The 25,101-nt window shown below is 39.5% G+C and overlaps 1 protein-coding gene across 11 annotated transcripts in view; it reads left to right on the forward strand.

Annotated features, from left to right (window-relative positions):
* NDUFAF5 (NADH:ubiquinone oxidoreductase complex assembly factor 5) overlaps positions 1 to 13,126 on the forward strand; it is a 64,500-nt gene extending 51,374 nt beyond the window's left edge. For 2 of the 11 annotated variants that reach the window (XM_047852440.1, XM_047852439.1), the window contains exons 7-11: positions 444 to 641; positions 5,499 to 5,559; positions 12,322 to 12,405; positions 12,758 to 12,840; positions 13,015 to 13,126. In XM_047852440.1, the coding sequence (XP_047708396.1) occupies positions 444 to 641; positions 5,499 to 5,559; positions 12,322 to 12,405; positions 12,758 to 12,840; positions 13,015 to 13,107 (519 nt within the window). In that variant the 3' untranslated portion in view covers positions 13,108 to 13,126. Of the gene's footprint in view, positions 1 to 443; positions 642 to 5,498; positions 5,560 to 7,816; positions 9,553 to 10,278; positions 10,376 to 12,310; positions 12,406 to 12,757; positions 12,841 to 13,014 lie in introns of those variants that run through there. The other 9 variants (XR_007150840.1, XR_007150839.1, XR_007150838.1 and 6 more) reach the window with 9 other exon arrangements.
* The last annotated feature ends 11,975 nt before the right edge of the window (positions 13,127 to 25,101 follow it).

Consider the following 25,101-nt stretch of genomic DNA (forward strand, 5'->3'; position numbering starts at 1 on the left):
CTGACAGCACTGAGCCTGCTTAGGATTCTCCCCTTCTCTTTCTGTTCCTCTCCCACATGTGTGCTCACTCACGTGCGCTCTCTCTCTGAAAATAAGTAAATAAACTTAAAATAGTTACAAAAGTAATATATGTCTTAGAAAAGTTGAAAACATAGAACATATTTTGTAGGTATTAATGCTATCAACTAATTATTAATATCAATAGGTATTAATACTACCAATAAATTATTGTCTATCTTTACAGTAATATTATACTACAGTGCTTCTCTGACCTGGATGCCTTAGATATTATTTATTAACTTTTCTGATTATTTGACAAAATAAGAATGGTAATCGTAAAAATATTGATTCACACACCACGTATTCTCTTAACGTATTTTTATCCTTTTAATAATTTTTTATATAAAATTTTGAGTAGTTTTGTTGTCTTGTGTTTATTACAGATTCATTATGTTTTAAAACCAGATGGAGTGTTTATTGGTGCAATGTTTGGAGGTGACACACTCTATGAACTTCGGTGTTCGTTACAGTTAGCAGAAACAGAAAGGGAAGGAGGATTTTCTCCACATGTTTCTCCTTTCACTGCTGTCAATGACCTAGGACATCTGCTTGGGAGAGCTGGCTTTAATACACTGACTGTGGTAACTATCAAGAGAGTTGATTAATTCTCATTAACCCATTAATCACACAGTTCAGAAAGAACTTCTCATCTTAAAGATAGAAAATTATAGGTATTGATGGTATTATGGAAAGGTTTTGGCATTTTTTTCTCTTTTTAAATTTAGTTTATATAAACATATCTTGACTGACACAGGTACAAACATAAAATTTTTAGTACTTGTTACCTGAATAAATAAAATAGCTCAAAAGAACCCGAACCTCAGTTAACAAGGAGGTTATTTTCTAAGACCTGTTATTCCAGTGCATTAGAATCTTCAGATCTAGAGTAACGTGTAATATGAGGAAACACTTTAGGTGATTGGGAAAAGGGGAGGTACAGGAGCACTTACAGTGTTGCATCTCCCACTAGCCCTCAACTGAAATAGTGCCACACAAGGCAGAAATGAAGGTATGTTTATTCATGATCCAGGGTAGAGAATGTAGGAAAGGGGGCTGTACTCCATTAGGGCTGGAGAGATCTGGAAAGAGGACCTGTAGGCTGTTAGAAGAAATATGGAATCAGCACAGTCCAGTGATGCTACAGGGCATTGGTGTCTGACAGTTATAATTTGGTTCCTTACTTTGCCCCATTACTAGGTAGGGGAATCAGGGGGTGGGGTAGGGGTAGGGGTTACTTCACGTCTCTGAACATTCATTATGTTTTTAAAAATTCAAATGTTTCTCACCTGAGGTTGGATGTTAGTATTAAGATAAAGGGTGTGAAGTGCCTTGACCATAGTAGATGCTAAGTAAATATTTGCTCCTGCCTTCCTCTCTCCCCCACCCATACTCCTTGCACTTTGCCATCCTAGGCTTCCAACTAGGAGTCATGTGGAAAGACAGTGGTTGCCCCCTTCCAGCTCCTTTCATTAGCAGAGTCATTCTAAAGGATGTCATTGCTGCCTCCAGATATCGGTTGAGTAGACTTGTTATGATTTTCCTAACTGCTCAGGTCTAGACACATCTCTTTCCTGGAAGAAATAGGAATTTCTTGACAAAGATTTCTCATTGATGATAGATTTAAGATTGAAATAACTGTTTAAGGAGATTTAATCTGAGTATTTTTCATAAAATCAACCAAAAATAGATTGCCCTGTCCTTCCTTTTTTGGTAGAAAACATGGGGCATTAGACCAGTAGGGTCTCTGAAGTTGGAAAGGCGCTTCAAGGGAAGGGAACAGACAGTACATTAGGAAATGACAGCAACTTTCAGGATTTCACAGCTGTACAGGCCTGAGTCAGAAGATACTGCATTCTGAGATGTTGGCAGCTGGAAATGGGATAGCTCTGCCTCATGTGAGGGTTCTGCTTTGTAATTAAAGCAAACACTGGCAATTGTACATAGAGGGATCACTGTATATTTTTTAATTATATAAGTAGTAATACATACATTTTAAACATTAAACTGTACGATAAAGTGATAGTCTGTCATTTGTCCTTAATCTCCCAAATCTTAGCTCTCTCCTGAGAGTAACAGTTTTCAAAATTTTGGTCCTAGGACCTCGCTACACACTTAAAATTATTGAGGACCTTAGAGAGTTTTTGTTATGTGGGTTATATCTATCAATATTAACCATATTAGAAATGGAAACTGAATTTTGGTATTTAATAATATGTTTAAAACTAACAATAGTCTGCCTATTATATGTTATAAATAATTTGTGTTGTGTTGGGGGAGAAAGAAACTATTTTCCCAAAGAAAATAAATTAGAAGAATATCATTGCTTTTCATTTTTACAAATTTCTTTAACGAATGGCATGATAAAAGAGCACTGGATTCTCATGTCTGCTTCTGCAGTCATGAGACTGTCTATTAGAATATCACATATCATGTAACTTAACGAAGAATCTGTTGTACTCGTGAGAGGCTGAGAGGTGAAAAAGCCAAATAGCATCTTAGTATTATTTTAAGAATAATTCTGACTTTGTGGGCCCCCGAAAGTGTGCTGCCTTGTGGTTTTGTATGGTTGTAAAGTGGATTGTGTATTTTAGAAAGATTTCTACCAGAAATGTTTAACATTAAAGCATTTAAAATCCTACACTTCTGTTAATTGGGAAATCTATTACGGAAATACCCTCTATATTCTTCTCTGAAAAATGAGCTGAATAACTCAAACACTAAGATAATACAAAAATACTGGTGTGGAATCTTCTTTATGGTTTATAAAATTAAGAGAGTTGCTGATTTAATAATAAATCTATCCAAATTTGTTCCTTGAGAAACATACACTGTCTCTAATGTGCTGTATTAACATTATATCATAATTCATTTTCTAAAAATCCCATCCCCCAAAACTCTTATATACAATCAGCTACACAGTTTTATATTGCATACAACATTAGGTATATTGTTTTTACACTGTGATGGATTTTTATTTTCAAGTTAAATCAATATTGCCTGTTTACCTTTATATGACTTTCTTAGTGAATTATTTTCAGAGTTAGTTGACATTCTGAATGAGGCTCATTTCCTTTTAGAGTTGCCAGTTTAATATATTATAATAATATATTGGGAGAAAACTACAGATATGGTCCATCTTAATTTGAATAAGGACTTTGACAAAGCTATTGTATTCTTTTGATTGAGATGGAGATAATGCTTTTAGTTTCATTGAAAGATTGTTTTCAAACGATATTGCTTAATGGCTAGGTATCAGGCTGGAAGGAATTTTTTTTTTAATCTTATGATCTCATAAAATAGTTTCTCAATGTAGAAAAATATAGAGAAGAAATTGACTACCCAGAGATGGTGTTATTAAAAAGTGCACATACAACATGATCATGCATATGTTAGCAAGAAAAAGGAAGTAAAAAAATGTATAGATAAAGAGAATGAGATAAACACAGCAGGTCTAAAGTGGAAAGAAGTCTCCTTTTCCTGACTTCAGATACTTGGTCACTCACCCCAAAGATGATCTTTGTTGTCTTGTATACACTTTCAGAACAATTTTTCATCATAGGCCACAATACAATTATGTCATTTAAACCTACATATTGCAACCATATGTACACTCTGTTGGGGCACCTGGGTGGCTCATTTGGTTAAGTGTCCGGCTTTAGCTCAGGTCATGATCTCACGGTTTTTGAGTTCAAGCCCTGCGTCGGGCTCTGTGCTAACAGCTCAGAGCCTGGAGTGTGCTTCAGATTCTGTGTCTCCGTCTCTCTCTCTGCCTCTCCCCTACTCACCCTTTCTTTCTCAAAAATAAATAAACATTAAAAAATATATATATACACTCTGTTGCTTTTTTCCTATAAGCACTCTTTGAGGTTTTTTAGTCAATAGTGTATCTTATGAGATCTCCCCCTACACGTATCCACCCACCATATCTACTGCTTTTTTTTACCAGCTGTATAGTATTTCATTAAATAGATACAATTTATATAGCCAATTCTCTATTAATAGACATTTAGATTGTTTCCAGTTAGTTTTCTGTTTTGTTTTGTTGCTATTTCAAACAATGCTGCAGTGAATATCCTTTCACATAATCTTGGCATATCTCCAGGTTAATTTCTGGCAATGGAATTGCTGGGTCAGAGATCTGTACATTGAAATTTTGACAGATAGGGTCAAATGATTCTCTAAAAGTAACATCAATTTATATGCCCCATCAACAGTATATGTGAACTCTTGCTTGTACTTTGTTTTCTATTTCTGAGGTTAAAAAAATCTTCTTTTGTTTTGCATTTCTGTAGGAATTAGAGTGGATGTTTTTGATAAGTGTTCTTTTGGGCTGTGTACTTAATTCTGTGTAATGTTAAAGTCCAAAATCGGCAGGAATAATTAACACATTAAATAGAATGACAAACCACAAAAAATGACACTCCAAAGTGATTAGTGCAAATAAGTTGAAGTTTGAGATATATGCTGCGTTATGATACTAAAGTTAAAAAAAAAAAAAGTATGAGTCCTGTATTTGGGGGCTAATTCCCAATATAGACAAACTCCTATACCTTCATGCTTACACAGATTTTTATCACATTACAGCCCTGTGCTGATTGGGCAGCCCATCTCTATCCCATGGTTGTGCCATCTGGCTCTTGCATCTTCTGAGGTTACCACAGCAAAAGGGATGGCTTGGAAAAGGATCATTAGTTCTCTATTACCTTGCTGTCTTCTTTGACCAGAAAAAAAATGTCTTTCCGGGTCTGGGAAGTATCAAGGAGCACCGGACATTTGGGGAACATCAGTACTCTCTGCCACTGTACCAGTCAGTAGTAAACTTGTGTATCAAGCTTCAGAAAGAATGGGACGTAATGTCCCAGAAGTCCATTTGAGAAATAAACTTTGTGTCAGTGGTGTGCCTGACATTCAAGTGAGCCATTGCAGTATGACTGCATTGCTAGAGGTAGATTGAAGACATCTTGAGAGATGACCCTATTTGGCTTGATTCTGGTGCCACATTTTAGGAGATTGATATTGACTACGTATAGAGCAATGCAGTAAGGATGTGTAAAGATCTATAAATCTATAAATTTTGTCTAGAGGACAGACTAACCCCTCCCCCTAAAAAATTACAATGTCCTGGAAGAGTTTTCAGAAACTTGAAGAGGGCGATGGTTTGCAGATACAAAACAGACTTTTTTTGTGTTGTTCCCAGGGAGAGACCTGGAACCAGTTGATGGAGTGTTAGGAAAATTTCTCTTAGAATAGTGACGGATTATTCTGTAATTTGACCTTTTGATAAAACAAGCATAAACCAGATGACATCTGTGAAGAATATTGTAAAAAAAAGTTTCTGTTTACCATGAAACATTGTTCTGGGTAATTTCTATGACCTGTTTTTAAATCTGGGTTTAGTGATATATGTCAAATGAATATTCCTTTTTCTTTTTAAATAGGATACTGATGAAATTCAAGTTAACTATCCTGGGATGTTTGAATTGATGGAAGATTTACAAGGTAAGGCACTTTAAAGAATGTTTAGATTCCATTTGAGAGTCATATTTTGAGAAGAGACTCTTGACGGGCACAGGGGCTAACCACTAGGGATAGGTTGGTGAGGAGAAAGCAGACTATCTTCATGGAGCTTATAAAATAAAATGGGTGAGGCAGATATCACACAACTGCCATGAAGATAAATGTTAAATTAGAATCCTGGTAAGAGCCACAAATTGGGGTGCAGAGTGCTATGACTCCCTATAAAATGATGGTGGGACTTTCTTGAAGCATACACCTGAGGCTGGTAGAGCATATCGGTGATTTTCTGCAGCAACAGTTGGCAGCCTGGATCCAGGCACAAGAAAGCGGGTATTTGGGTTAGTGTACGAGTGGGATTTGTCAAAAGGGTAAGTCCTTGTCTGAGAGAGTCAATGAAGTCTTGTCTGAGGAAGTGGTGATTGTGCTCTAGAAAATGAAGATGAGTTAACTAGGTGGAGAGGGGCACGGCAGTGTGTCACAGGCTGGAGAACAGCATGTACAAAGACTCTGGGGCAAGAAAGAGCATGGCAAGTACTGAAAGGGTATTTGGCTAGAGTACAGGGAATGAAAAGAGAATTAAATAATGAAATTGGTGAGTAAATGGGGGCCTTACAGTCCCTGTTGAGATGATTTGTCTTTATCTTAAAATGCCCCTTGAGGCATTTAAAAAAAATTTTTTTTGTTTATTTGTTTATTTTGAGAGAGACAGCACAGCAGGGGAGGGGCAGAGACAAGGAGAGACAGAATCCCAAGCAGACTCTGTGCTGTCAGCACAGAATCTGACGTGGGGCTTGAACTCACGAACCCTGAGATCATGAGCTGAGCCGAGATCAAGAGTCGGATGCTTAACCGACTAAGCCACCCAGGCACCCCTTGAGGCATTTTAATGGAAGGGAGGTAAAGGGAAGTCATGATACCAGATTTGCATTTTGAAAGAAAATGGACTGGCAGATAAACTGGTTGAGAGAGACTCATTGCTATAAAGATTATTAAGAAATGATGGTGGACGGCCTGGGTGGCCCAGTGAGTTATGCATCTGACTCTTGATTTTGGCTCAGTTTATGATCTCACGGTTTGTGAGATGATAGCATGGAGTCTGCTTGGGATTGTCTCTCTCCTCTCTGCCCCTCCCCCTGCTCACATGTGCTCTCTCTCTCTCTCCCCCCCCCCCTCAAAATAAATATTTAAAAAAATAGAAATGATGGTGATTTGGACTAAGGTGGTAGCAGTGGAGATTGAGAGAAGTAAATGGATTCTAGAGATAATTAGGAGGTAAATTTGACAGTCCTTGCTGATGGATTACATGTGGGTGAGTGGAGAGAGCTATTTCAAACACAACTGCTGAGTTTCTGGCTCACATAACCAGAGAGATGGTGCCCCTTCCTTGATAGAGGAAACACTAGAAGACCAAGTATGGGCAGGGACACCTCTTAAGTTCACACGTGACTATTTTGGGTTTGAAGTGCTTATGAAATATCTAAGAGGAGATGTCAAGTAGGTGGTTGGTGCGTGGATATGTGGTTTAGAGGAGGCAATTGCCTGGTTAAAATATGAGTCATTTGTGAATTGGTGGTATTTGAAGCACTTGCCTGGGATGAGGCCATGAAGTGAGAAGAGAACACAGCCAGATGCTGATCCTTCAGGAACCTAATGTACAGTGACTACAGAAGAGGGACATGTCTGGACGTGTTACAGATGTGATGGCAGAGGCAGAGTAATGGAGAACCATTAGTGGGAGAGTGGACTAAAATACCTTAAAGACCATGGTACTGGTGATTATTAACAATGAAGTCACCCAGGGTCATGGCAGGATTTGGGGTACAGACAGGAGCTGAACCAGGTGCCAAACCCTCAGATTATTGAGGAGAAGGACTGGGAGTCTGACGTCTGACAGCAAGCAACAGTGGGAAAGAGGGATGGCTAAATAGTGCGGGTCTCAGCAGGGCAACGGTTTTTAACAAGTTAGAGGGGTAATGGCCTGAAGGAGGCTTTGAGGAGCAACAAGGATACAAACCCTATCTCTGCATCCCAAAATAGATAAGGTAGGTAGACATACATATCTGCCACTGAGGGTGCTTCTGGAGAACTGCTTTTCTCCAAGGAAAGCTTCAACTTGCCTAAGAAATTGTGAGCTTTGGCTTTTTATTACACAATTGGCATAGGCAGTTTTGATGAATGAGAGAAGCTGAAGCAATTAAAAACTTTTAATCTTTGAAACCAGAACTCTGCTTACTTACAGGCACTTTAATCCGATCCTGAAAAATGAGAAGATGATTTAAGCAGGAGAATTGTAAGGATAAGTAGCTTGCAATTGTTTACAGATTTATAGTTGTTCTGACATGTTGTTGCAGTTCTCAGTAGTGCTCTGCTAACTAGTGTATCCCTAGATTATAAGTGAGGAATATTAGTCCCAAGGGGACACTTGTCTGTTAGTGGCAGAATTAGATGCCAGACTCTTGCTCTGGCACTCTCTTACCTGACTCTACTACTGCTTTTGTCTACCCATTTGTAACACAGTTCATTTTACCCATCATCTAGCCTCCTCTGGGAATGGGACTTCTGATGGCTTTACAAGGGGAAAGATATGTAGCCGAAAACTTACTATTAGAGTCACTCTTCATTCATTATAATTTAATACAGGGATTGGTAGCCTATAGCATGCATGCCTAAGATGACAGGGGACCAGTATAAATCACACATCCCCTCCCAAGCACTGCCCCAAGCACTTGGCTCCCCATGATGTAATCATGGGGCTCCTTCATCTCAAAGGCTTGAGTGTTGGTGGTGGGCTGATGATGTATCATTCAGACTCTAATTATAAAAATATTTCTCAAATGCAGCATTTACTTTTATTCTGCTATATAATAAATACTGTGCTCACGATTCATTTTAAGAGAGAAGCAAGAGAGACTAGAAATTAGATGTATCAGTTGGAAAAGGTTACTGCCCACTGATTTAAAAATACAGAAGTTACTCTGTGCTGGGTGTGGTTCTGTGAGGTTTTCTGATATCCTAATTTTACAGATTGGCAAATGGAGACATTGTGGAGTTAAGTATCTTGTCTGTGGTCACACGGGATCTGGAATCCAAAGTCCAATACTGCCTACTTGATTTGCGTGCATTTTTTTTCCATTAAATCTAGCATAGTAAAATGCTCTCATCTCAACTGTATAGTTACTCATATTTTTATTCACTATCCAGACAAGGACTAGAACATTTCCAGCCCTCTCAGAAGGTTGCCCGATGCTGCTACCCAGTTGATAGTCACTGCTTCCCCCCAGAGTTTTAAATAGGTCATATATTTTGAGGACCTCTTGCCTAATATTTACCTTAAGAGGCTTTTGCCAGTGCTGCTTTAATTTTTGCTGTACAGTCTTGTACATAAATCGTATATTTTAATCTTTGAGTCTCTTATCCTTAGGATTAAGAAGTATTATCCAAAGATAACTTGTAAAAGTGATATTTAACAAAGTAGATATGAACGTTAACTGGTTGATATTATATTCATTCACTTACCATTTACTAAACATCTACCATGTGCCAGCTATTGAGTCAGTGATGAAAATACATAGTTCCTTATCTCGGGGAGCCTGTGCTCTGGTAGACACACAGATAGAGAGACAGACCTAGGCATTTAACTATAAAATGAGATCATCGTGTTTTAAAGTATGGAAAAATGGAATCCCTAAATCTGCTTAGGGAGTCAGGGGTACTTTTGTAGAAGAGACAGGACCTAAGCTAAAATGAGTTTGCCAGGAGAATGGATGGGTGGTTGCAGGTTTGGGCATTTGGGGCATCGCCTTCCAGGCCATGGAAATGGTCTGTGTAAAATGGAGATGCAAGAGGAAAACACACTTCCTTCACTTTCCTAATTAAGAAACTCCACAGTAAATCTGTTTTGCTTGAATATGTAGAATGGAGAGATGATGGGAAATGATGAAGAATAGTCCACCAGAGGCTTCTAGATTTTATCAGGTGAGCCTGTTAGTGTGTGGGGAGAATTTCATGCAGAGGAGAGACCCATCAGATCAGTGTGTTAAAAAGCTCATCTTCCAGGGACGCCTGGGTGGCTCGGTCGGTTAAACATCCAACTTCGGCTCAGGTTGTGATCTCACAGTTCACGAGTTCGAGCCCCATGTCGGGCTCTGTGCTGACAGCTCAGAGCCTGGGGACTGCTTCAGATTCTCTGTCTCCCTCTCTCTCTCCCCCTCGCCCACTCACACTCTCTCTCTCTCTCTCTCTCTCTCTCTCTCTCTCTTTTTCTCTCTCAAAAATAAATAAACATTAAAAAATTTAAAAAGCTCACCCTCCAGCCTTGTTTATAAGGCATACTCTATGAGGAAAGTAAGACTAGAGCTAGCATGGTTCATCTCTCTTGTTACACATGAGAAATTAAATAACTTGCCCCAGGTGATACATTGTAAATGCTAGAGCCAGGGTTTTAGTCCAGCGTAGCAGCCTCAGATCCCAAAATCTCAACCACTGTGCCTTTAAAAGGTCAGAGGCAACTGAGATGGGAAGGAGAGTGGTCCAGGAATGAAGGGAGGAGGTGGGGAGCTTGGGTGACTACTTCCAGGTGTGCCGCTTTGCCTACTGGAAGATGGTGTTACCCTCAAATTTGTTTTCGATATTTTATATTGTTGCATTTTTTTGATGGTTGTAGTATTTCTCATTTAAGCTGCTGTTATTATTAATTCACAGAAAAAAGTCCAGAATGTTGACCTAATTTTACAAAACAAGTTGTGTATCAGCTGATGAATGCATGAAAAGTTTTGGAGGCTTTCACAGTAGTTTTAAGGTAAGTTCAGTTTTTGTTGTGTTTTTTAAAACAATACTACTAAAGCATAAAAAATTCGATTTTTATGCAAGCAGTTGAACTTAACCTTAAAAACACTGTGAGAGTCTTAAACACCTGCTTCCTGGATTTTTCTGTTGTCCCAAAGCACAGAGCTGGTCAGTCACCTAAAAGTGTTTCCCAGGTGGTCTACCATGACACATTGAAGTGCTAGCATTCCATTTTGAAGATGATAAAACTGAGTTTAATTAGAGTTAAGTAACTTTGCCCGAGATCCCTTAAGGCTCAGAACTGGGATGATGATCTTACAGTCTAGACTTTCTGCCCCGCATCACTGAACTGCTTCCTCTAGGAGAAAGGAAGGTGGGTATGGTGGTTTACTTGTCTCGTGAGGCAGGGGGCGCTGCCCTGGAAGCAGAGTTGCTATGTTATGCAGTAGTACTCTCGAATTTCCATATCAGAACATTGTGCATAATAATGTTAGTGTCTGTAATACCAATTATTTAGAAGGCATTTTAGGATTTCTAGCATATTAAGTATTTTTCTCCTTCCTTGGCCCCTCCGTCGTAGTATATTAAGTATTTGCATTAAATAAACCTGATTTCCAGTGGCATTGCCTACATATAATGTGTAAGTCACAGCACTGAGAAGGTGAACAGAAGTGAAAGCAGCACAGCCATCAGCAGCAATAGACCCTCCCAGTCCATCTCACAGTTTACCTCTGGTCACTTGATCTGGCTGATACAATGTGAGAATGTTTTTAAATTAGATTATGTAATGGGTCTATGATGTTAGCCCTAGAAGCCTTTAGAGATCATCTACTATGGCCACCTTGAAGACCCAAAGCAATTGGTCTAAGATCTTCTAGCTGCTTTGTGACGGAGTAACATCCACTTTTTGCTTCATGATGATTAATCTGTTAGTTTGTATGTTCTTCTTCATGAATTGGGGCTGTTGTACTGACAGGACACTGGACATTGCTTTTAGTATCAGAGATTCATTACTTTAAGAAATAGTAGGAACCTTTTGGGATTGGAGAGAAGAAAAAGGTTCATTTATTACAGCTGATATGTTGATTGTTTTTAATAAGGCCATTGAAAACTTGGAAGATTATTATTATTTTTAACCTTTAACTGATATTGGGAATTTTATTGTTTTATTTTTGTGAAAGTAGAAAAACAAAAGTAAGAACTGATTTGTGATTGCATAATATATAGAAAATAAACATGAAGGATTTTTACTTTTGAAATTTGTGTTAATTTTGTGGACTAGTTTAAAATGTGGCCTTTCAAATTGATTTTGTTTAAATACGTGCATAAAAAAATCAAATATACAGCATTAATTGTTAATGAACAGTGCAAGAGTATTAATCCTAGCTTTTAGCTATCAACTTGAAGGAAAGAAATCTAAATTTTGAAACATTAAGAAAAGTGACCCTGAAAAGAATGCACATAAGTTTTTCCTACACCTCGTAGTTCTAGTACTATCTAATGAGTCTCAAAGCCCTCTCCCAAGTTTCATGGTCAGGCAGACATCTGTGGCTTAGAAGGAGTGAGCCATTGTAGCAGTCAGTGCCCTGTCCTCCTCTGAAGAGCAGCTAAAAGGGGCATAAAATGTGGCATCTTTGAATACATACTTGCCAATTCCTGGTGACTCACCTGGAGGGCCAGTTGCCTTACTCTTGCCCAGCTGGCCCGCTTTTAGACCACTGCTGGCAAGTAAAGCATGCTTATGGGGCCTTCCTCCTGAGAGTTGACTTCTTCACTGGTTTTACTATCCATAAGCTTCAAGTACTTTGTTTGGCCTTAGAGTCACTAAGAAGCCTAGCTATAGTCTGTTTTAGAGAATGGGGATGGGTATGGTGTTGGGTGAGAAGAGGTTAAATGTGTGTTGTGAGTGGCTCGTGCTTTTGGCGGTATTGTCTAAAACTGTCTGTAGTGTATTTTTAGGTATGGGTGAGAGTAACTGTGCTTGGAATAGAAAAGCCCTGCTGCACCGAGACACGATGCTGGCGGCTGCAGCGGTGTATGGAGGTAAGCGAGCTGAGCGTCCTTTCCCCCCGTGCCTCACTGGGGAACCCATGCCCTGCCACGTTTGCCCCTTCGAGTTGCCAGGGCTTTTTCCTTTCCTGTAAAGGCCTCGTCAGATTTCTCGTCCTTCCTTTCAGAACACAGATCCTGTAGTTCCATATCCTTTTTCCAAACAGCCCTTACTGTGTTCATAACTGTCAGCTTCTCAGTGTTGAGGATTTTTCACATGAAGCATTTTCAGCGTCTTCCCAGTATCCCAGTATCCATTTCTCTTTGAAGGACACGACCTTTCATTGAGCAGATTTTCTTTTCCTACTTTCATTTTTTCAGATTTTAATATTATTTGTCTTTATAGAAATGTACGGAAATGACAACGGTTCAGTACCTGCCACGTATCAAATCTATTACATGATAGGATGGAAATACCATGATTCACAGGTAATGTTATTAAGATAAATCACTTTTCTTAGTGGGTTCATGTTTCTATTTAGTTTCAATTTTTTATTTACAGAGGGTGGGGGATTTAAAAAAATACATGATGGCATTAAGGGATTTAATTTAGAGCTCTGTATTTATCTATTTCTAATGTCTTTAATCTTTCATTATTTTCAGGCCCAACCAGCTGAAAGAGGTTCAGCAACTGTGTCATTTGGAGAGCTGGGAAAAATAAATAATCTTATGTCACAGGAGAAAAAATCACAATAAATATTTTATCCAGTGTTAATGTAGTCCAGAATTTTCATCAGAGATGGATAATTTTCACATCTAAAATTACTACATTTTGCAGCAGGAAGTCTATAAGTGGGGTGCCTGGGTGGCTCAGTCAGTGAATTGTCTGCCTCTTGATTTTGGCTCAGGTCATGATCTCACAGGCATGAGATTGAGCCCCACATAGGTTCCACACTGGGTGTTGGAGCCTACTTAAGATTCTGTTTCTCTCTCCCTCTGCCCCTCTCCCCGCTCATGCTCTCTCTGGGGGGTAGGGGGGAAAGCAATCTGTAAGTGATGTACTGTCAGACTTCTAGTAATTAGAATAACCTCATGTTACATCTACATGTAGTAACCATTTCAGTTTTACGTGGTTTCTGTTTTCATACGGATACTGTTACCTAGTGATTTGAGTGCCTTATTTGCAGATTCAGCCCAAAAGCAAGGAGGTATTTCTCTGAAAAGTCCACAAATCTGTTCACATATAGAAATGCCTGACTTGATGGAAAAATATTGCTCATGCTGACATTTTGTACCTTTTTCTCCTTCTGACCTTTTGTTTTTTTCCATGAGAGGGCCATAGCCATGGAGATGAGAGGAAGGACAGGTTGGTAGATTTGCTAGAGTCCTGGCTTATTTGGAATGAAAACAGTTCTTATAAATGACTGTTCTAAGAGACTTAAGCCAAAATTATTTGTCACGCTGTCATCTTTGTTGTGCAGACAGCATGGAATTATATCTCTCTCCAGAGCTATTATGTAGTATTATACTTTAGAAAAGTGTGGCTCTTTATTGAATCTTTCCTCATTTTTTTTTTTTTTTTTTTTAGCATCTGAATTCTAATCATTTCTTTTTCACCTTTATGGTCTTGGTAGGACCCCCAGGGTTTTACACCCCCATCCTACCTTAGGTAGGAAGAGAATGTTTTAAACAATTACAGAGGTAAGATCCCACGAGAAAGGAGCTGCACAGTGATGAAAAGTGCTGTTTGTTGTTTGCCTTTCCTTTGTCATTTAAGGCCTTTGGCACTATTATTCTAATCCAGGTCCACTGTCCCATTGTCATCTAGAAGTGATCAAAATCATTTGGAAGTAGTCAAGGTCAGATGGCTTAAAATAGGGTGAAGAAGGTGGTGATGAGGAATCAGGGAGGAGGCTGGGAAGCAAACAAGAGTGTGCCGGGGCGCCTGGATAGCTGAGTCAGTTAAGTGTCTGCTGGGCATGGAGCCTACTTCCAATACATTTTTTTAAAATAAAATAAGAATAAATAATATAAAATAAAATAAAAAAATAATAAAAATAAAATAGTACCGACTTTCATTCCTCCAACTTGAGATAGGATGTAGTGCTGTGGAACAGCTGAGCAGGTGTGTTAAAACTTCATCCTCACTGTGAAATGCCAGGTGGTGGCACTTGGTTGTTTATTTATCATTTATGTTGAAATAAACCCAGCAGAAACAAGTCTGTGTCAGTTCACATGGATGAGGCACAAAACTCACCATACTAAAAAAGAAAGAAAGAAAGAAAGAAAGAAAGAAAGAGAAAAAAGTGCTGAGTCTGCATCACCATCAATTGAGAGCCATTTGCTGTCCTTTTCATTTAACCAGGCACCACCCCAGCCGCCTCCTCTTCAGCGTTAGGTAAGTTATTACGGTGTTTGCCTCCTGGGTCTTCTCTCCCTCTACCACACTGGCACCAAGCTCTTCTGGGTATGGGCTGTGTCTGCCTTGTCCACAGCTTGGTACTTTGCACCTAGATATTCAGTTACATTTTTAATTGAATTATATGGAAAATGTATCCTTTGAAAAACTTAAGTTACAGTTACAAACCAAAGTTTTGTAAGAGAAAAAGAAATTCCTATTCTTGCTACCTTCAGGTAGGAAATCTATCAATATTAGAAATTGGGATACTCTTTTCAGCTTTCTGTTTTATTTTTAACACAAAGGAAAAGAATATGTGGGAAGTAGAATTGGGGGAAGTTTTTTTAAGCTTAATTTTCAGAATTTGAAGGGAGAAAAGAACAAAAATAAAAACTCCTATGTGTTAAAAGTACAGACTGATGACCGAGGAACAGATAAATTCCATGGTGATTGTGGTGACTGTGTTTCCTAAAGAACATGTGTTTATATGCCTTAATACTTGTTTTTGAAGAATGCATACAAAATTGTGGTTATTGCTGAGAAACTAGGTGTGTCTGTATCTGTCATGTTTGGATGTCTGTCGGGTGCAGGAAGTGAGCAGAAGTTAGGAAGGAGACTTGTACTTTGCATTTTTTTATTTTTCTGTAAAATTTGAAGTTTCTTACCAAGCACATTACCTGTTTCTTTCATGCCAATTGCAGATACATGGATTGTGAGGTGGGGCTGGGGAGGAGTCTATGCTGGGCTATCTCGAAGATGAGACCGCTTTTTAAAAAAATAAAAATTAACATCTAATTGAGGACACTTACTGTTTAGCATGAGTGACAGTAGTAAAGTTAATTTTAATATCTGCTTGAGTGGAGGTTCCTCAAAAAATTAAAAATAAACCTACCCTGTGACCCAGCAATAGCACTGCTAGGAATTTACCCAAGGGATACAGGAGTACTGATGCATAGGGGCACTTGTACCCCAATGTTTATAGCAGCAGTCTCAACAATAGCCGAATTATGGAAAGAGCCTAAATGTCCATCAACCGATGAATGGATAAAGAAATTGTGGTTTATATACACGATGGAGTACTACGTGGCAATGAGAAAGAATGAAATATGGCCCTTTGTAGCAACGTGGATGGAACTGGAGAGTGTTGTGCTAAGTGAAATAAGCCATACAGAGAAAGACAGATACCCTATGTTTTCACTCTTATGTGGATCCTGAGAAACTTAACAGAAACCCATGGGGGAGGGGAAGGAAAAAAAATAAAAAGAGGTTAGAGTGGAAGAGAGCCAAAGCATACGAGACTCTTAAAAACTGAGAACAAACTGAGGGTTGATGGGGGTAGGAGGGAGGGGAGAGTGGGTGATGGGTATTGCGGAGGGCACCTTTTGGGATGAGCACTGGGTGTTGTATGGAAACCAATTTGACAATAAATTTCATATATTGAAAAAAATAATATCTGCTTGAAGTATCTGTCAAACTTTGTTTGAAACCCTCAGGCAAGTCATTTTTCTGAATAGTTGTGTTTTCCAAATTAAGAACTCATCCTTTTAAGCAACGATACTTTATTATTTTTTTAATTTAAACTTTATTTTAATTTATTTTTTAAAAACAACTTTTTAAAATTGTGTGGCTGACACAATGTTACATTAGTTTCAGGTGTATAGCATAGTGATTCAACAAGTTACGCTATGCTCACCACAAGTGCAGCAGCCATCTGCCACCATACAAGGCTATCATAACACCATTGATTATATTCCTTATGCTGTACCTTTCATCCCCATGACTTATTCATCCATAACAGGAAGCCTGTATCTCCTATCCCCCTTTTACCTACCCCCATTTTATCTACCCCCGCCCCTCCTCTGGCAACCATTAGTTCTCTGTATTTATGGGTCAGTTTCTGCTTTTGTTTGTTTGTTCCTTTGTTTTTTAGATTCCACTTATGCGAAATCATAAGATTATTTGTCTTTACCTGATTTATTTCACTTAGCATAATACCCTCTAGGTCCATCCATGTTGTTGCAAATGGCAAGAACTCATTCTTTTTTTATGACCGAGTAATATTCCATTATATATATGTATATATACACCACATCTGTATCCATTCATCTATTGGTGGACACTTGGGTTGCTTATGTATCTTGGCTACTATAAATAACACTGAAATAAACAGGGATGCATATATTTTTTTAAATTAATGTTTTTGTTTTCTTTGGGTAAATGCCCAGTAGTGGAATTACTGGATCATATGGTATTTTTAATTTTAATTTTTCTGAGGAGACTCCATACTGTTTTCCACAGTGGCTGCACCAGTTTGCATCCCTACCCACAGTGTATGAGGGTCCCCTTTTCTTCATATCCTTGCCAACAATTGTTATTTCTTACCTTTTTGATATTAGCCATTCTGACTGGTGCAGGTGATATTTAATTTTGCTTTTGATTTGCATTTCCTTGATGATGAGATACGTTGAGCATTTTGTTATGTATCTGTTTGCCATCTGTATGTCTTCTTTGGAAAAATATCTGTAGAACATAACCATTTCTTTATAACTCCACAGTCATTATCATAAACTCAAGTTGTACTGCATCACTTGCTCCTACACTGGCCCCAAGAATGATGTGGTTTGTCTCTTATCCAATACTTTTTTTATTTACTGCCACTTGTGAATTTCATTAGGTCACCAAAAGTGAACTTTCTTCAGTCAGTCTACTTTCTGATCTGTAAGATTAGAATTCAGATTAGAAGGTTTCTAAGACTAGTGTGTAAGGTAGGAAAGAGGAGCGAGGTTCTGGGAGAAGGACTTTCCTTGAAGTAAAACGCATGAGCTTTATTGGTTCCATTAACACATCTTCACTGAGGTTTTTGTGCTAGGCTTCCAATGCTCCGCTTTTAGTTGGTGGCCTAACAGGACTTCCATGTATGGGCACTGGGACATCTGTTGGCTGTCAGGAGACTTTTCGGATTATTCCTGGTTCTTAGCAGTATTCCACATTGTTGGAATGAAGAATTCCAGAAGTGGCAGTATATATGAATATTTATATTTTAAGAATAAAGATTGTTGCTTTATAGAAAATTTCTGCAGGATTTATTGAGATGGAAGCTACTCCTGGACATCAAGTATGTGATATGACCGTAAAAAGTTACACATGTTGTGCAACTCATGAAGTATCTATGAAGCAAGTTTTGTCTTTCAAACCCTTTCAGTACCATTTTATTTACTAGGTGGAAACAATGATGCTATGGCCTATGCTGAAGACATGTACAATTTTTATACTCCATATATACCCCTTAAGTAAGGACGGGATAAAAGTGTTTTACCGTGGGCTGGATTCTGCATAGGAAAGAAATTAATATGAATAGATATTTGGGAAAAGGAAGGATATTTGGCATAGTGATTATTATTTTAGTCCTTTGTAAGTTATTATTTTAGCCTCTGTTGCCTAAGAAGAAATGTTTTGAGCTTTTTGTAGTGGTGGGGTTGGGGTGGTGTTTTCTTACTATTATTGTCATTAATAATGTGAAGTTTATCTTTGGGAAACTTCCCATAAGTGGACCTGCCGTTCCAGAAATTCGTATATTTTAATTCTCTGCCTGAATACTTGACAGATAACTTATCTTGCTGGTTTTAAAAATATTAACTTGCAAATAATGGAAAGTACAGTGGGCACTGGTAAGTTGTTAACAGGTTAATAATTCTTTGGTACTTGTGGTGGTTTTAAAATCTATCCACAAACTCTGTGACATGTTCCTATCTACGTGGAGGAGCGTCATTCCCCTTCCTTTGAGCATGGGCTGAATTTAGTGCTTCCCTTCCAGTGGAATATGGAAGAGATGGTGTGTCACTTCTAATAGAAGGTAATGAAAAGCATTGCTTCCACCTTACTCTTTCTGGGATCACCCACTCTTGGAAAGCCAGCTGCCATAGTGTGAGGGCATTCAGGCAGCACTGTAGAGGGTACATAGAGATGAGAAACTGCCAGCAGCCCTGTGAAGGAGCCATATTGGAAGCAGATCCCCCAACCCATCTAACTCAGATGCCCGTAGTTCTGACTGACCCCTTGATGTAGCCTCAGGAGAGAGCCAGAACCACCCAGCTAAGTCACTCCCAAATTCCCAACTCACAGAAACCGAGATAATAAATGTTTGTTTAAGCTAGTGTCTTTGGAGTAATTTTTTTCCCAAAAAAATGTTTTTATTTATTTTGAGAGAGAGAAAGCGTGAGCAGGAGAGGGGCAGAAAGAGAGGGAGACAGAGTCCCAAGCAGTCTCTGCAAGGTTAGTGCACAGAGCCTGACCTGGGGCTTGAACCCATGAAACTGTGAGATCATGACCTGAGCCGATATGAAGAGTCAGACACTTAACTGACTGAGCCACCCAGGCACTCCTGGAGTAATTTTTTAATACAGCAATAGATAACTAATAATACTGTCTGAGAAAAGTTGGGTGCCCAGGGTATGCCAAGGTGTTACTTTAAGTATAGAACAAAGCCTGCTTATTTCACATTATGTAAAGTCAGCATAAGCTACCAATATTACCTTTATTCTCAGGGAAACCTGGATCTGGGATATTCTTACCATGAGGTTTGAGCCCATGGTATCTCAAAATAGAACTAGCGTACATTTAGCAGGCCTCAAATTTCATTTCCTAGGAATACTAGGATCAATTTTCTAGAAGTCCAACTGGGGCTAATCCAAAATGAAACCAGAGAATTTGAGATTTTTGACCTTGAGGATTCAGTGAGCTAACCAAGTCCATGTGGCTTCCTCACTGCCTTCCCTTCTGCCTTAACTGTTGAGTTGCTGACAACTTGTTACCAGCGTGGAGTGTTAACATTGTACACTCATTACCAGGCTGTCAGATGATCACAATGCTGTGGAAGTAGTTAAAAAAGCCCTTTTTAAAGCCAGCATTGAACTTGTCTTGATAGCCATTGCTAAAACCAGGCGAAGGTAAATTGCACTTTCAAAGTGGCACGTGCAGTCCAGACACTGTCCAGACTCCTTGTAGAAGAATCTCCTGCATGTGCTCAGCATGCTATTTGCTAGCTCTGTCAGAGGCAGCCCTGCTGCCAGAACAACTAGCGGCAGCTCCACGTCTCTGCATGTTAGGAGTCCATGCTTCCATTGGGAATGGGAGACTGGGGGAGGAGAACTCCAAAGGAGGACTCGCCAGCCCTTGCCAAAAAAGATGGGAAGGGCAGGGACTGAGCGTCCAGTGGTCTGGGTCTAGTCCTGGCCCAGCTGGTTCCTAATACTTGGGCAAACTCTGTCTCTCTGACCTTGGGATTTTCATCTGTGAAATTACAGGTTTGGTACTGAGTGAGTCCCAAAGGAGGCCACAGACCTGCCTTCCAAGTTCCTGCAGGGCTTCTTCAAACAAAACATTTCCCTTTTCTTCCCGTTGTTGGAAACAATGGCCATAGGGAGCTTCTGTCACCAAGGGGACCAAGGGGCACCCCTTCATGTCATGGTGGGAAGATGGCAGTAAGCCATTGGGCAGATGATCTCAGGAGCATTCAGCCCAGTGTAGGAGCTGTGTCCCAAGATAAGTGGACAGGATTGCCCTCTCATCTTCACAGTTTCTTTTTTTTAATCCTTTATAATATTGATTTATCTGTTTTTTAAAGTTTTTATTCTAGTTAGTTAACATACAGTGAAGTATTTGTTTCAGGTGTACAATACAGTGATTCAACAATTCCACACAACACCCAGTGCTCATCACAAGTGCACTTCCTAATCTCCATCACCTATTTCCTCCATCCCCCACCCATCTCCCTTCTGGTAACCATCAGTTTGTTCTCTATAGTTCAGAGTCTGTTTCTTGGTTTGCCTCTTTTTTTTTTTTTTTTTTCCTTTTGCTATTTGTTAGACACCATGTTGATGTTTGGGGGCTTCTTTTCCCTTCAAAGTTATCTTGGATTTCATTTGAGAATGAGGTTTGGGAAGGTGGGCATAGTGTGATTTGCCTTGGGGCTCCTAGTCTTACAAGTGGTCCAGAATGCATCATTGCTGTAACTCTCTGGGCCAAAAAGGAGGGCTCCAGACTCTTATGTATTCAGCATGGACTGCCCTCTATATTTTCCATGGAACATGCCATTTTTTTTTTTTACAGTCACCAACCATTTACCATTTAGGAAGTGTTCCCAAATATTGTAGAAAGTTCCTAGTTACTTATCCTGGTGACAAGTTACATTAGAAGAGGAAATGCCCTGGGTGCTTTGGTGGCTCAGTTGGCTAAGTGTCTTACTTCGACTCAGGTCCTGATCTCGCGGTTTGTGAGTTGGAGCCCCATGTCAGGCTCTATGCTGACAGCTCGGAGCCTGAACCCTGATTCGGATTCTGTGTCTCCCCCACTCACTCCTGTCTCTGTCTCTGTCTCTCAACAGTAAATAAACATTTTAAAAAATTAAAAAAAAAAAAAAAAGAAGAAGAGGAAATGCCCAGGGACCGCCTGAGTGGCTCAGTCAGTTGGACGTCCCACTCTTGATTGCAGCTCAGGTCAGGATCCCAGGGTTGTGGGATTGAGCCCTGCGTTGGCCTCCGTGTTGAGCCATGGAGTCTGCTTGAGATTCCCTCTCTCCTTTTACCCCTCTTCCCTGCTTGTGCACACACTCTCTCTCTAAAATAAAAAAAAAAATAAATAAACAAATTAGAAAAAAAGAAAAAAAAAAGCTCAGGCTTCAAGTGGCAGCACTCTGGAGCACCAAGTGAAGAAATAGATATGAAAGTACTTTGCAATCCCTAAGACAGAATGTCTGCATCATTTCTTGAGAAGCCAGCCAAACTTCACAACACAGGCAGCTTTGTTTAACCTGTACCACAGTGTCATAAGTTGATAAAGCCCTTTTTTAAAAAGTTCAGTTGTATTGCATTCTTACCAGGCAGTGTGCTAAGGCTTTGATGTGCATTCTCAATTATTTCATACTCAGCTCCTTATGAGGTAGATACTAGTACTATTGTCCCTATTTTTCAGATGAGAAAACAGTCTTAGGGAGGTTGTGACTTCAAGGTCACATAAGTGGCAGAGCCAATATGTGACTTTAGTCTTGTATGTGGCAAACCTAGTGCAATTAACAATTTTATTCTGCCTTCTCTGGGGGTGTCAAAGCCTTGCAAGAACTACCACTCTTTCCCTCCATGTCTCCTCTCCCACCCCAACTAGTGTAGAACCAGGCAGGCAATTCTGTCACTGTCTTCAACACATGCTAGCCCTGTGCTTGAATCTGTCCCTGCACAGCTGCCTGCTTCCAACCTCTTCTGGGCCCCTTCTGCTCTAAGCTCAGCCATCCTTTAAATCCAGCTCAAGTTCACCTTGCCTCCTTATCCCAGATTATCTTGAACTTTTGTTCGTTCTCTCTCCTTTAGCACTTTGTATGTTATTTCCTGTCCATGAGTTCTGCCTCTTCAGCTAAATATTCAGCTCTTTGAAGCACTGGCACTGCTGTAACCAGGGTTTCATCAATCTCAGGGAACTCCCAGAGGGAGTCACCACCAGGCAAATAATGGGGGAGGGGGTGTGGATTCTGTGAGCACAGCAAACAGTAGGAGACTGGAAAGATGAGCAGTTGCATTGGGCCCATTCAGCAGCAAATCCCAAGCATCAGCCACTTGATTGAACTTCAAGGATAGATTCTTACTCTGATGGAATTTGGGTATCAGACAAAGCACTTAGATATGGATAACAGGACAGGAACACAATTGCTGGGACTGGTAAACAGAAGGGCTTGATCCTAGAGAATAAGACTAGAACCATGTTGGGAGGTAAAAGCAGGGCCTGCAGCAGTGCTGACTGGGCATCACACTGGAATGGGAGGTCTCAAGTCCAGGCAAGATGTCCAGCTGTCATTAGATACCAGCATGGCCTAATGAAGTGATGTCAGTTCCAGACTTAATAACCCAATAACCCTTTTTATCAAGGAATACCTTACAAAAACTTGAACCTGTTTGAGGGAACATTAGGCTAGATAATGCTAGGCATTGTATAGGCTTCTTAAATTGAATAGTTGTGGTAAAGCCTACATACAATTGTCAGATTCTACTGACCTGAAAAATTGTTTATGAACTTTCTCAAGGCAGTCCAGTGCATTGGTTAAGAGCATGGACTCTGACCTGGTTGTCCTGAATGTGTGGCCTCGGACAAGTTACCTGACCCAGTTTCCTCTTCTGTAAAAGAAGGAAGATGATACACTATCCTCCCGGGAAGGTAGCTCTGAAGATCAAATGAGTTAATAATATATTCGGTTAGAACAGTGCTTGGCCCATAATAAGCATATGTTAGCTATTATTATTCTAGGCAGAATGAGTTTTAGAGATGCTTTCAAGAATAAATTATTGACTTCTTTAGTGATGCTAGCTTACCATTTATCCTACATAAAATTCCCTCTTGCTCACACAAGAAGATTGATTAATAAACAGATACTGCTTAAAGTCACTATCCCTTTTTAAAAAAGAATAAATTGCAGAACCTCAGTTAGCTGTTTAGCCTCTGTGGCAAAATTCAAATAGATCTGAGTTAAATGAGATTTGTTCTAATGCCCTACTAGATGAAGATTGAATGTTTCTTTTTTAGAGGCACTTTACCTAGACATTATTTTCTGATTAATGAAATACAAGTTAGGATAACTCATTTCACACACACAAGCACACAATACACAAAAAAAAAATGTTTATCAAAACAGGCACCAATGCTGGATTAAGTTAATTGGGTGTCAAAAAATTTAAAAAAAAAACTAAGAATTAAACCTCACAGTCTAAGAAATAATTCTATTCTTGCCACACATGAAAGGATTTTTAAAACATTTTTCTATTATAGACTTTTCTTGTCTGAGAGGGTAGATTAGAATTATAAAATTTTTGAGCTATAAGACATCAGAGAAGTCTTGTTTTGCAGTTGAGGAAACTGACTTCCACAGAGGGACAGATTTGCCTGAGGTCACTAGCTGGTCCTGGAGAGTCTGGTCTGGAAGGTAGGTGTCCCAGAGTCTTGTCTACGGACCTGTGGCAGGCTTGATGTCATTCATGCAACCCCAGCAGCACTGAGGCCCAGCTGCCACACCTCCCCTGTGCTAGAGGTAGAGTTGTGAAGTATGGCAAATGAACATTCTCAAGGTCTCACACAGTGCTCCATTTCAGGGTTTTCCATTATTGAGTTCTTTGCAAAACTTGGGAGTCACCCCTTATGCTGAATTTGTATAAAGCAGGATTCTGTGTTGCAGATTACAGGGGAGTGCATATTAAGAATTGAAAAGTACTGGTGCCTGGCTCCCTTTCCCCAAGATTCTGGTTTAATTTGGTGGTGGTGGTGGTGGTGGTGTGTGTGTTTTAAAGCTTTATAACCTGCTCTAGAGCAACAGCTTTCCTGCAGAGAGAAAACTCCTATGTGAATCACAGACCCTATTTTAACCTCCCTTCTGTTATAGCTGGGAAACTTGAAGGGCTTCTGCTGCTATATTGGTTATAAAAACATATGAGTGTGTGTGCTTCGTGATGAACTTGTGTTGGAGAGGGAGGGTGTATCAGACTGGGTTGGAGAGGAAGAAAGGTTGGTGTGGACAAGTTCATCATTTAGTGCTTATTGAGATGAGAAGAAACCTAATCTCTGCCCTCACTGAGTTCAACAGCTGGGCTGACTGGAGACCACAGTGAAGCTGATATTGTACTTTTTTTTTTTTTTTCAAACAAAAGTACTTTGAGACACTTATGTGAAAGCACTGTACATAACAGTGTGTAGCGATTCCCAGATAAGTAAGACGGGGGCCTTGCCTTCATTTTGGTGGTATAGGGTAACGCAGACACTCCACTATAGTTTGAGATAGACTCAGAAAAGAGGTCCGACCAAGGTGCCTTGGGAATTCAGAGGAGAGAGATGATGTGCAGTCTTATGGGGTGGGCAGTAGGAATGGTACCAGGGAAGACTTTGTTATCTCATTTATTCCACCGATTCATTTGTGACTTCTAGGTCCCAGACATTATGCCAGGTACTGGGGTGTAATGAAAGGGCCGCAGTTATTTAGGGGCCTCAGTCAAGTAGAGCAGAACAAAAACAAACAATACAGGAGGGTTGTTTTTTTTTTTTTTTTTTTTCAATTCTAAATACTGTTCATTGTGAGTTGTATCCTAGTTTTGGAGGTGTTAAATTTTGGAAAAATATGATTTTAGAATTAATGAGGTAGTAATAAATAACTCAATGCTTTCTATGGCCCAGACAAAGTGATTATACATACCAAGTTCTTGTCTCCAGGTTTGCTTCAGGGGAACCCAAACTAATAATAGGGAGTTTGACCTTCATTCTGAAGGCATGTAGAGTCATTGAAGAGTTTTAATTGAGGGAGTGATACATAATTTCTTTTTGTTAAA

The sequence above is a fragment of the Prionailurus viverrinus genome, chromosome A3 (assembly GCF_022837055.1).
Source record: "Prionailurus viverrinus isolate Anna chromosome A3, UM_Priviv_1.0, whole genome shotgun sequence".
Lineage (NCBI taxonomy): Eukaryota > Metazoa > Chordata > Mammalia > Carnivora > Felidae > Prionailurus > Prionailurus viverrinus.